General features: G+C 33.3%; 1 protein-coding gene across 2 annotated transcripts; it reads left to right on the forward strand.

Annotated features, from left to right (window-relative positions):
• Positions 1-317: 317 nt before the first annotated feature.
• LOC107020591 lies at positions 318-8,619 on the forward strand. Of its 2 annotated transcripts, none has more exons than XM_015221020.2 (8): positions 318-468; positions 2,338-3,634; positions 4,246-4,364; positions 5,759-5,841; positions 6,471-6,592; positions 6,960-7,124; positions 7,742-7,835; positions 8,085-8,619. In XM_015221020.2, exons 2-8 carry the CDS (start codon positions 2,344-2,346, stop codon positions 8,272-8,274), a joined length of 2,064 nt encoding a protein of 687 aa, XP_015076506.1. In that variant the 5' UTR covers positions 318-468; positions 2,338-2,343; the 3' UTR covers positions 8,275-8,619. The 2 variants fall into 2 exon arrangements, with proteins under 2 accessions (XP_015076506.1, XP_015076507.1); XM_015221021.2 differs by having other exon boundaries at positions 4,249-4,364.
• Positions 8,620-12,632: the final 4,013 nt, after the last annotated feature.

Raw genomic sequence — 12,632 nt, forward strand, 5'->3', positions numbered from 1 at the left:
TAATTCAACTTTATAATAATTGTATGGGACAAACGTGCAACGCACGTTTCGGAAACTAGTACAAATATAAAACAAAAAACTAAGAAAATAAATAAAATGATTATAATGATTTGAGGTGTATCTTTATCTTTACATTTATTAATCTCATGATAGATATTAATTATACAACATATATAATACTAATATACATAAGTTTAAAATTCTTTTAAAACACAGTACTAAATAACAATTATTTTAACCAAATTTTTGTTTCATCATAAAAGAGCCAAAAGAAAATAAAAAATAAACTAGAACAACAAAAACTATGCTATATAGGACCCAGTACCTAGGGGTCAATCCTAATCAACTCACTTGCCAAAAACACTTCACTGGTTCCTCTCGGCAAACACCGAAACATTCGCTTTTCTCCCTGCTTTCGATCTCTTCGCTGTAGCGATCCAGCTCAGTAGGAGCATTCACTGCTTAGAGGTAAGCTTCCATGTCTTGTGATTCTTCATCTCCCTACCTTCTTCATCTTAAACCTTTGAAATTGCTCATTGGGAGGCAAGTAATCAGCCACAATTGTGTTCGCAGTTCCGTGCTTCCTAGGTATTGATGATGCCGATTGTTTGGTGAAAATTTTGTGTGCTAACTTAGATTAGCAATTACAACTATCGAAGTGCAATGACCCTTAACAGGAATACTCTGTTGCAATTATTGAAGCTGCTATGTCCTTTTCTTATAATGCATGCTTGTGATTTGCTGTTATATGCATCTAGTTTTATGCTGTGTAAATCATACATCTGTAATTAACTAAGTGAGTAACTGCGTTATAGGTCGATTTACTCTGTTATTACCTAAGTGAGTTATTGGGTGGGTGAGTGAGTGGGTTATAGGTCGATTTGTTGTAGTACCAGTTGCTTAGTTTGCTTAAGAAGGAAGGGAATTCATTTTCCCTCGCAAACAGTGTCTCTACTTTGGTCAAAGTTTTGTCTGCTAACATAGATAGCAAGTACTTAACTATTGAAGCTATAATGATCCTAAACAGGAATAGTCTCTTGCAATTATTGAAGCTGCTCTGTCCTTATCTTTTAATCTGTGCCTGCGATTTGTTGTGTACATGCATGGTTTTATGTTGTGTAAATATATCATACATAATATATTGATCATTATTTAGAACCTGCCTAGAAGTACTCGGGTTGCCTCTCCTACAAAATGCATATAGAGAGGATATTTCAGTTTACAGCACAAGGGTATATCTGTAATTAACTAAGTGAGTGATCGAGTGGGTGATTGAGTGGGTTATAGGTCGATTTGCTGTAGTACCAGTTGCTTAGTTTGCTTAAGGAGGGAAATCATTTTCCCTCACAAACATATTTTCTATTTTGGTGAAAGTTTTGTGTGCTAACATACGTAGCAAGTACTTAACTATCGAAGCTGTAGTGACCCTTAACAAGAATACTCTCTTGCAATTATTTAAGCTGCTCTGACCTTTTCTTTTAATCCGTGCTTGTGATTTTGTGTGTATATGCATCTGGTTTTATGCCGTGTAAATGTTATCATACACAATACATAAATCATTATTTAGAAACAGTCTAGAAGTACACGGCTTGCTTCTCCTACAAAATACATATAGGGAGGATATATCAGTTTACAGCACAAGAGTTTATCTGTAATTAACTAAGTGAGTGAGTGGGTTATGGTCGATTTGCTGTAGTACCAGTTGCTTAATTTGCTTAAGAAGGAAGGGTATTCATTTTCCCTCGCAAACAGATTTTCTATTTTGTTCTTGTCACGCTTCTCCATTTCTCTTTTCATGAAATGGGGTTCCATTATTTCATACATTTTCACAATCCAGTTCATTCCATGTTTATACATTTACTTTGTTTCGACTCTGCTTTGAAGTCGATTCAGGTATTTTCACATTTTCAGTGAGTTCATCAATCTTCTGAGCTCTTATAATATCATCTTATTTCAATTGTATTCCAATTCCCATAGTTAATTCATTGTATCTGTAACCAATAGTTAGTAGTTAAGTCGTTAGCTGGCACATGGGGGAAAGCTGTCATTAGTTAGTCAGTTGTCACGTAGTTAGTTACAACTAACACTCCTGCTAATGGAGCTGCACTCCTTATAAACTGATAGTTGGGTATTGTAAAGGCAAGGATTGTTTCTAAAAGCAATACTATCTTCTCTCTCTTTCTTCTTACAAATCTGAGCTCCCAATTAGGGTTCTGAGTATAGGATATTCACTCTTTAAGTTCTGTCGCGTGGCTTTTAATTCGATTAAAGGATTCTGAGCTGCATCATCTTGTTATAGTTGAATTAATTTAATGTTAATACCTTGTTGTCCTGCAGGAAACCATGGAGCCTTCATCAAAAGAGAGGAAAATAGTTACTGTTGAAGTTCCAGAGAAAGCATTGTTTGAAATATTGGTAAGATCACCAATAAAATCTGTTCTTCGAAACAAGCTTGTCTCTAAAGGAGTAGCTAGTATCATAACATCTACCGACTTTATTGAGTCACATATGGAAAGAAGTGGTCGATCCTATGAACTTGTTACCTTCGCCAATGATTCTAAAAAATATGGATATGCATCGGTTCTGTTGTCTGAGGAGGATCCTGATCGATCAGAATCTGTAGATCTACTCAATTTTGAGTTCCTCTCTACTTGCAGGGGATTAGTGCTTTTGGTGGATAACAGATCAGCTGTTAAACAACAGCTTTATGTTTCCAACCCCGCTATCAAGAAAACAGTAGCACTGCCAATAATAAACGAATCATTCTATATTTTTACGGCTGGGTTAGGATTTAATGCTGCGGAAAAAACTTACAAAGTCCTTGTTCTTTCTACAAACAAGCGTAATAAGATGTATATATGTAGGTTTAGACCTTCTAACATTGATGAGCCAATTGAATGGGAAGATGTGAGCAGTCTGGCTCCATCTAGTTATGCAAGAAAAAAGAATGTGTTCATGAAAGGGGCGATACACTGGGTTGCCTATAAAAAGGAAGATGAAACCCATCAGAGAAATAGTGTTCTGTTTTATAATGTAAAGACAGAGGATTTTTCAGAAATGAATTTTCCTTCCAGCATAGAAGTTACTGTCGCTTCAAATTACTTGTCCGGTGGGGAGGAATTTAAAGTGGATATTTCTACAACTGATCAGTCCATTCAGTTGGTGGTTGGTTCCTTTCTTCATGACACTGGGTTCGATATTTGGATTATGAACAAATATGGGAATCCAATCTCTTGGAGCAAGAGATCCCATATTTCACCTTTTACCATACCGCGTAACACTGACTACAGATTGTATGAGTGCCTACCTGAACAAACTTGGATGGATCGGTTGTCTAACAGACAGATTGATTTTGATGATAAATTGGATGAGCCCCTTGGGATAAGAAACGGGGAAGCTGTTTGGTGGAAAACAAAAAAAGGGTTTTTGGCCTTACATGATGCTGCAACAAGGAACATCAGGTATGCCCCCAATATTAGGCACACTCAAGTAGAAGGGTTACAACTCTTTCCAGATCCCATGTTTGTTGCTAAGTACAAGGAGTCCCTTGTGTTGCTACCGGAGGTCCATTTCCAAATTTCTACCAACCCTCTCTCTAGACCGCTTCCTCCGCTGTTGGATGGCCTCCCTACAGGTTAATTTTTTCTTCCATAACTTTTTTAAACCCTGCAGTCCATGCTTAGACTTGTTTTTTTTTTCCAAATCTTATCAAACTTCCTTTGTAAGTTATCCGTGTCATTTTGAAGTTGTAGGTACTTGGTGTTCACAGTGTGCTACTAGTGTTTGCAAACAGCTTTATGCAATAGTGTTTCAGTCGTGTAACTAATACTCTACTCCCTGGCTAGACTAGTATACTGACTTCCTATCTTCTGCCCAATAGTTGTGTAGCTAACACCGAATTAGCTGCAGCAACTTTGTTACATTAACCGCAAACTTTGTTTCGGAATGTATTCTAGGATGTACACTGAATTACGCCATAAATAATGCTTGACATGGCTAACAAGAGAGTCCACCTCATTTGAGTAACTAAACATAATCCCTGTTTTTGTTTGTTTACATTTTGTTGTTAAAGATTAAATACTCATCTCCATGCTCAATATGGAGTGTGATACCAACTGGAACTGGTAAAATATGTTCATCAACCCACTTATACTGGAGAAAGAGGCAACATAGAATTCCTTGACAACTAATAGCACATGTTGTGTTCTTTTGCCTACTTACTGATGCACGTGTCCTGATGTTCAGCAGCTGTGCAGAAGGAGATTAGTGTGCTGAACCAACACAATGAGAAACTAGTTGGTGTGTTGCATGATACTAGATCTAGGGAGATTGTTGTCTTGTGCCATGGATTCAAATCCTCGAAGGTTTGAACTGTTCCAATTCTACTATAGTTCTTGTTCTTCATTTGCCTATTAAGCACTTTCTTCAAATTCTCTACTAAACTTGTTTTGTCAAGTGCCACTGGAAAAGTCATCCAGTCCAGCGCGGCTGACATAAGTTTTTAGAAAGTAAGTTGTCACGGCTGTTTTAGATCTATGTAGTACTAGCATGCCACCACTGTGACATTCTGATTTTATCTTTACGAATCTCTTGAGCTGCTATGGTGTGAATATGAACATCCTAAAAAAATAATTGAATGAGAAGAGAAGATGTTCAGTTAGGATTGGCTTATGATCTGCACTAACCATGTTCCTGATTTGAATTCATTTCGGGTGAACATTATACAAAATAAAAGTAAAGATGAGAAGTACTGATAGGCATCACTAAAGTAAATGTATTAACATGATTAAAATATATTCCCTACTAATGGTATTGCCTATATAAATCTTTTTCTTCCGCTCGCTGTATTCCACTAATCTGCATTGGTACTAAGAGACTGTAGGTCTTTCAAGACACTTCCCTTCAATTTGTTTTTAATTCTACCTCATCTCACTTTTAACATCTTAACTCATCATGGCTTCACACATACGGACGCATCTGAAGGTCAACGGAAGACATGACCAAACGACCAAGCATACTCTCTCATTTGAAGTTTGCTAAATCTGCATTTTGATGGAGGTGTAAGAATGATGTCAGATAATTCCCTAGTAGTAGGCTACAACAACATACCCGATGTGATCCCATGATTAGGGTTTAAAGAGGGTAAATTGTACGCAAACCTTACCCCTACATTGTGTGAGGTAGAGAGGTTGTTTCCAATAGACCCTTGGATTCCCAAGTAGTAGACTGCACCAAGGATGTCTTGTTGATAAGATTTTTAGGCTGTATTGTTTCAACATTCTTTTCTTTTAACAAATTTTTTGCTGATTTTTGTTGATTCGTGATTGGTTAGGACCGAGGCTTTTTTGTTGTTGTTGTGGTGGTACGGTTTCTTGATGTCAATATTTAGGTTCATCTGAGGTAAACAAATCAAGTTTGGCAATGCCCTTGGTAAGGCACATTGGGTTATACCAGTAGAGCATCAGTATTTAGCTAGTGCTCAGCCTCGTGAAGATTGTACAGCATCTAGTCATACAAATATAAGTACGAGCGGTAGTTTGGGAATTACTTGTATCAATATGATGCAAGTACTTGCAAATTTTCTTTCCACTCTTTCGAGCAAATTGTTATGAAGAGATAAAACTTTAAGTTTAAGTATCACAGCAGATGACTGATTCTCCATGCTTCTTTATTGGTAAGTAAGTATATATGTAGTCTGTTTATCAGTGGGAGAGTTGCTGATGAAGCATCTAACTTTTCATTGTGTTTCTGTTAATAGGACTTCAACATTTTGGTGAATCTTGCTTCTGCTATGGAAAAAGAAAGTATCAGTGCATTTCGCTTTAATTTTCCTGGAAATGGGTAAGCCCTTGGTATTAAAAGCACCATCTATATTGTTCGGGAATTTTCTAGATAAGGGATAGCTTTTTTATTTTATTATTCTGAATGCTCTACAGGCATACTATTGTTATTGGTGTGAATGGTATCTTCTTCTTATTCCTTCACTTTTTATGTGCAAAGAGTGCAATTATAACTGGTTTTAGGGACTAGTAATATTCAGTCTGTCTCTAATCTATGGCTTCTACGTCTTCCTCGACATAGATCCATAGTATTACTTTAATTTCCTGAAACTAGAGGCTTTTAACTCCCAAATAAAGTAAACTGTGTGCTGACCTTTTCTCTTAGGGAAAAAATCATCACTCCAATAATGTGGGCAGGGTTGGTCAAACTCTAAATTTTGGAATTTAAAGCTTCTTTTATTGATTGCTTGTAGAGATAGATAGTAAAGTACTTGCAATATACACCTAGCTTAAGGTCATTGTGATGCGTCAAAGAGTACAAGTTTACAGCATTTCTATTCCATAATTCTCCTTAATTAACTTTCTCTCTCCTCATCATCGCTTTCAGAAACTTATTGTCCTAAAGTTCTGTTTACAATGACTAACATTAGTTCTTTCACATTTCTTGGTTCATTATCTACTGTTTTCTAGTGAAAGCGAAGGTTTGTTTCAGTATGGTAACTATTGTAGAGAGGTGGATGACTTGCACTCCGTGGTTAAATATTTCAATGGAGAAGGCCGCAAAGTAACAGCGATCCTTGGACATAGGGAAGGTTTGTCATTTATTGCGTAGAATTGGATAGTGTATCAAATGTATTTTGTTCACAATGGTGAAGAAAGAGAGGTTTGCACGTGTAAATATTATGCTTTAGCGGTCCTTCTTAATTGGTGTTCTCTGGATATGATAATATTATCTTTTGATATAAGACATAAATGTTTCTTCTCCTACGTAATTGCATTATGGCTTTTTCTTCCTGAAATCCTGTTAAGGTGCAACTGAAAAATCAAAGTTCAAGATAAAGAGAAGGGTAGAAGCTCTTGTACCCTTATTCATTTTGCTATTAGCTGTCCAGGACAGCCTGTCCTTGCATTTTTCATGTTCTTGTAAGTTGATTAACTATCTGAAATAAACTGTTGCAGGAGGGAATGTTGTGCTTCTATATGCTTCTATGCATCATGATGTTCAGACAGTCATCAATCTGTCTGGCTGTTATAATCTAAAGGAAGGCATTGCAGAGCACTTGGGAAAGGACTTCGAGGCAGCAATCAAGAAATATGGCTACATTGATGTTAAAAACGTAGCAGGTAATGACTTTTCAATAGAAAATAGAAAGCAGTCAATGTTAGTAAATCTTGATTCTGCTTATGCATATAAGCATCTCCACTTTTCAGAGTGGAATTTGCCTTTTTCCCAAGTTATATAGTAAATGGGAACACACGACTGCCCCTGTTTTTCTTCATGTCTCTGTCATTCCTATGTTAAGCAAGTTTGACGTCTCAAGAGAGATAAAAAGTCAAAGGTAGAATATATAATTTCTTATCCCCGTTTATGCAATGTTTTCATTATTTGTCCGCCTAATAATTGAAGAAACTAATAATGTAGATATCTATCCCTTTAGACACGAGGCTTTGTAAATAGCTCTATTTTATTACGGGATTCTCTAAGCTCTTTAAGTTTTTGATAGGAAGAGGTGTGAGTCAAATGTACAGGAAATATTCATTTTGTATATCTTGAATGCATCTACTGGATCCACGTTCAGAGAAATTCACTTAACCTGGTCACAAAACAAAAACCATGGGACTTTTTATAGTATTTATTTGGTTTCTCTTTGGTTGTTGAGACCAAGATGCAGATGAACTATAATATTAGCTTAGACAGAGGGTTTATTTGAAGAACTGAAAAAATGCTTCTCTATTTGTAGGGAACTCTGATTACCGTGTTACGGAGAAAAGTTTAATGGATCTACTTGCTACAAACATGGATGAAGCATACGTTCAAATTGACAAAAATTGCAGGTTGGGCTGATGGTATTTCAAATACATCAATACCTTCTCTCTTTGTTTTCAATGCCATCTAAGAGTTGTATTTTATTGAATCTAGTTAAAAGCTGATGGGTGACAGTTCTACCTCACTAATGTGGTTGTTGTATGATAGAGTTTTCACCAAGATTGTTGCATACAATGACGCTTATATTTTCTCACCTTTAATAGACATTGATTTGATCAGATCTAAGGTACTAGCTGATGAAATAACACATGGTACAGGGTATTGACAGTTCATGGGTCTGCTGACACTATTTCATCCGAAGATGCTCTCGAATTCAACAAGAAGATTTCAAACCACAAGTCACATATCATTCAAGGAGCCACTCATTGCTATATGTTAATGTCACACCAAGACGAGTTAACGACTGCCGTCTTGTCATTCATAAAGGAAGATCAGCTGCAGAATTAGTATACCAGGCCGTTACTTGGGATGCCACCCTCATTTTGAAATTCTGGCTTTACATAACTTGTTGAGCTGGCTGTTACAATCTAATTCATTTTGAACTTCTGGCTCTGACAGCTGGTTGTTACAGTCTAACTTGTCCAATTCAAACTATCGGTAATTCATAGAATTACTAGGCAGATTTACATCTAACAGGTTTAATTCATTGTCATATCCTCAACTCCCAATCGAGTACCACTTTCTTAGATTCAGCAGTTTGACACATAGCTTCTTATGTAATCAATTGTAAGTTTGATGCTTTTGAGGATATCCATTTGTGAGCAAAGTAGGGTTGATTTTTGGAAATATGAATGCCTTTCCTCTGCAAAACCAACTTCAACGTGGGGGTTGTGTTTTTCAATTTTCTTATCGTCGGTTGACTAAATTCATGGAAATCATTATTAGTAGGAAAACAAACTCCTTGAAAATAACAAATATGACTTCCCTAATGGAATTGTAGACCCAAAAAAAAGTCTTACAAGTAGAGTATTTTATATTGAGTATGCCATTATCTTTTGACACAGNCCCCCCCCCCCCCAATTCATCACGTCCACACCCCAACCACACCACCTCCATCTTATATATTACTAGTTTCTGAACACGTGTGATGCACGTGCATCACATGTTAATCGATAAACTCAATCTAAAATATAATACATAAACATAGAATATGTGTACCATGAGCTACACTAGATTGTAGAGAATTTTTTTAAAAAAAGAATGCTTAGAGACGTGTAAAGGAAAAATTGAAACATTAGTCTGATGCTAACATCCTCAAATGTATAAAAGAAAAATGTCAAGTCATGAAAATTGGAAAAGAAGAAAATATTTTTCTTCCAAAAGTTTATAGAAAAATAATAAAGAGTGAAAAAATTAAGTGATTATCAAATGTTTATCAAGAGTAGATAATAAGAATTTAAAAATAGAAATAGAGGAAACAATTCATGAAAAACCTATTCATGATAAATAAAAAGTATTAAAATTAATATCATATTGTAGGCAAAGACACCAACATATATTATGAACGAAAAATGACCAAGTGATAAATATTTGGTATTTACATGTCTACAGACAAGATAAAAATAAATTGATAAAAATATTACAAATTACAATAATTTTTCCAAGTATAGTTAAACATCAATCAAATATTAAGCTTATGAAATACATGAATAAGTAGAGCAAAATGAATATTACCTAGAATTTGTAGTAGTGATTTTATGTATTCCGCCTTACCAAAACTACTTATAATGATAAAAAAAAAATTTACTCACTCCGCCTCATTTTATGTGACACCATTTCCTTTTTGGTCAATGCCAAAAAGAATGTCACATTTTCTTATAGGGTAAATATTTAAAGTATAATTCCTCTTTTACCCTTGTTGGTCCCACTTAATTTTAAACATAGTACTCTAATACATTTATGAGGAGAGAAAAAAGTGAGTTTACTTTTTGAAGGCAATTTGGTAAACATTTCAAAGTCTTCATTTTTTCTGAAACTTCGTGCCCGGTCAAATATTGCCACATAAAATAGGACGGAGGAAATATCAAATTTGAGCTTTTTGACTTTATGTTCCAGCGGGAGTTTCCTTCTAATTGTCCATTCTTCATTATTTTTCCTCTTCTTTAGTATCACTTTTAGTATATGATCCAGAGGACATCTACCATAATCAGCTACACTATCTATATTAACTATGTCTATAAAGTGATGACGATGAGATATTCAAAGCCAAATTACAATTTATTTGATGATGAGAAAAGATACAAGAAATTTGCACAACTATAAAGACATTAGGCGAGATGCAATTAAAACTAATGTCTTCATCTACTCGACCTCTTTTTCCAAAGAAATCACCAAATCTCTCTTTTATAACGGAAGAAATGTCAATATTTGGTAATGAAGGAACTTAAATAGGAAAAATAATTAAGTAAACTGGAGAATTTTATCTAAACTTTACATAAGAATCTAAGGGAAATTGAATGGTTTCCATAAGAAATTAAAGAATATGAACTATATTAAAGCTGGCAAGAAACTAAAGCATTGGAAAATTTGGGTAAACGAATGTTGAAATACATTTATAGAATTAATTGACTCTTAAACATACTATACGACTCTTCATCACCAGTGGCGGAGCTAGAATTTGGTCTAACGGGTGTCAAAATATAAAGAAATAAAATCGTGTAGAAGGATTGTCAGTATGTAATATAGATATACACAAAAAATATTTTAATTCTATCTACATAACGTAATTTTTCGATGAAGGGGTGTCGGTCGACACCCCTTCACTACGTGTGGCTCCACCACTGTTCATCACCCTTCACCTATATCTCTGTGTTACAACTCTTCATTACCCAAGTCTCTAACTTTTCATCTAAGTTTTAGTTGACAGATGAAAAGAATATATTAATGTCCAAAAAGATTAATAGATTATACTAAATATTGGGCATATGCAGAGAATTCAGCTAATATTAAAATTTAATTGACAAGATATTTAATATAGTATAGGGGTATAATGGTGATTCAACTTTGAAGTTAAAACCTTCCCACTTATAATAATACAAGACAAAACAACAAGCAATATACATAATATAAAAAAAGTCTTTCAATTTTAAGATATTGATCATAAACAAATGAAAAAGTTGATCAATATTAAAGAAAAAAACTATCTTTCATTTCTGAAAATTAAAAAAAAAAAACTTACGTTGGTCATCTCTTATGGAAGAAGTATAGTTATATATCAATATAGTAATTGAAATATTCTTAGAGAAGACATAGTTATTTATTAAAAAATTATGACCTTTGGACTTCTTTTTACTTAAATTCCCAAGAAAATAAAAAATGAAAAATAAAAATTTAAAAGAGCAAAATGATAATCTAACTTTGAAGTTAGGAGCTTCCCACTTATAATATAATACTAGGCCAATTATGTGAAAGTAATAAGCAAAAACTTGTAAATATATTAATAATTACACATAAAAATACAATGAGTTAATTAATGATAAATGTAATTTCTAATCGAACAAAATCAATATAATTGATAGGGATTATATTTTGACAAATAAAAATATGAAGTTTCACAAACAAAAAACATTTTTCAAAGTTGAAAGCCTCAATTAAAGAATTGCTCAGACAAAAGGCTAAAGGTGGAAAGAAATAAAAAACAAAACATGTTGATAAACCAATGAAATTCAAGAGGAAACGAAAGTAACAAAACAAAAACAATGATTTATTAACAGTGAAATATTAGCAATGATCATATACATACCTGGAAAAAATGTATATGAGAAGAAGAAAAATAGAACAATAAAAAGAAAACAACTTTTGGACCTTCATAGAGAGCAATTAAGAATATAATAAATTGCTAAGAAAAATTAATGGCGGGAAAAAGAAAAAGTTAATACAATGTACATTACCTTTAAAGATGCACTTATATGAAATGAAGAGATAACTTTTAATTATAGAGATACTACGTTTAACATGAATAATAAAAAATAATATTATTTGAAAATTAGAAAGGTCCAACTTTTACAACAAAAAGCGGTAAAAAACAAAAATTGAGGCAAAATATTAATGAGGAAGCTTGTTTAAGATTGCAGTAAATAAATTATGTGGACACATTGAGAAAAACTGAATATGAAACATTAAATGAGACTGTTGAACTTCTAAAAAATTAAACACCTAAAAAACACTACTAAACTTCCATTCACTCACCATTTATGTGGTTTGAATATCATTATTTAATTAAATATTTCAATGTTTAGGTAATTAATATATTATTATTTAATTACATATTTTATTAATTAAAATTAACTTATTTAGATATTTATAATATTTTAAATAAGGATAAGGATAAAATGATATTTCAATTTTTACGTTTGTGACTTCCCCCTTATAATATAATATATGATATATAATGATATGATATGATGGGCGAGAAATAAAAATAAAGACCAAAGAAAAGAAAAATGTTTCAAAAATATAATTAAATTTAGTTGTTAAAAGGATAAAAATATTTAATTTAAACTTTCTATTGATATTTTCATTTTTCAACTTTTGACTTAACAACTTCCAATTTTAAGTATATAATTTAATATGATATATTTAGTATTTAATGTTTTATATTAATCAATTTTTTTTAAAAAAAATTTAACATTTTGATTTAGTATATGGGTAAAATGTTAATTCAACTTTGCACTTTAGATCTTCCCACTTAAAAAGAAAACAACTTTTGGACCTTTATAGAGAGCAATTAAGAATATAATAAATTGCTACAAAAAATTAATGGCTGGAAAAAGGAAAAGTTAATACAATGTACATTACCTTTAAGA

The sequence above is a fragment of the Solanum pennellii genome, chromosome 5, assembly GCF_001406875.1.
Source record: "Solanum pennellii chromosome 5, SPENNV200".
In the NCBI taxonomy this organism is placed as follows: Eukaryota; Viridiplantae; Streptophyta; class Magnoliopsida; order Solanales; family Solanaceae; genus Solanum; species Solanum pennellii.

Bases quoted from the DNA above. Each gene is read 5' to 3' on its own strand.
- LOC107020591 (XM_015221020.2), top strand. From the start codon at position 2,344: ATGGAGCCTTCATCAAAAGAGAGGAAAATAGTTACTGTTGAAGTTCCA. The intron at 5,842-6,470 runs GTAAGCCCTTGG...ACTGTTTTCTAG, and splicing joins TTTAATTTTCCTGGAAATGG to TGAAAGCGAAGGTTTGTTTC. The intron at 6,593-6,959 runs GTTTGTCATTTA...AAACTGTTGCAG, and splicing joins GATCCTTGGACATAGGGAAG to GAGGGAATGTTGTGCTTCTA.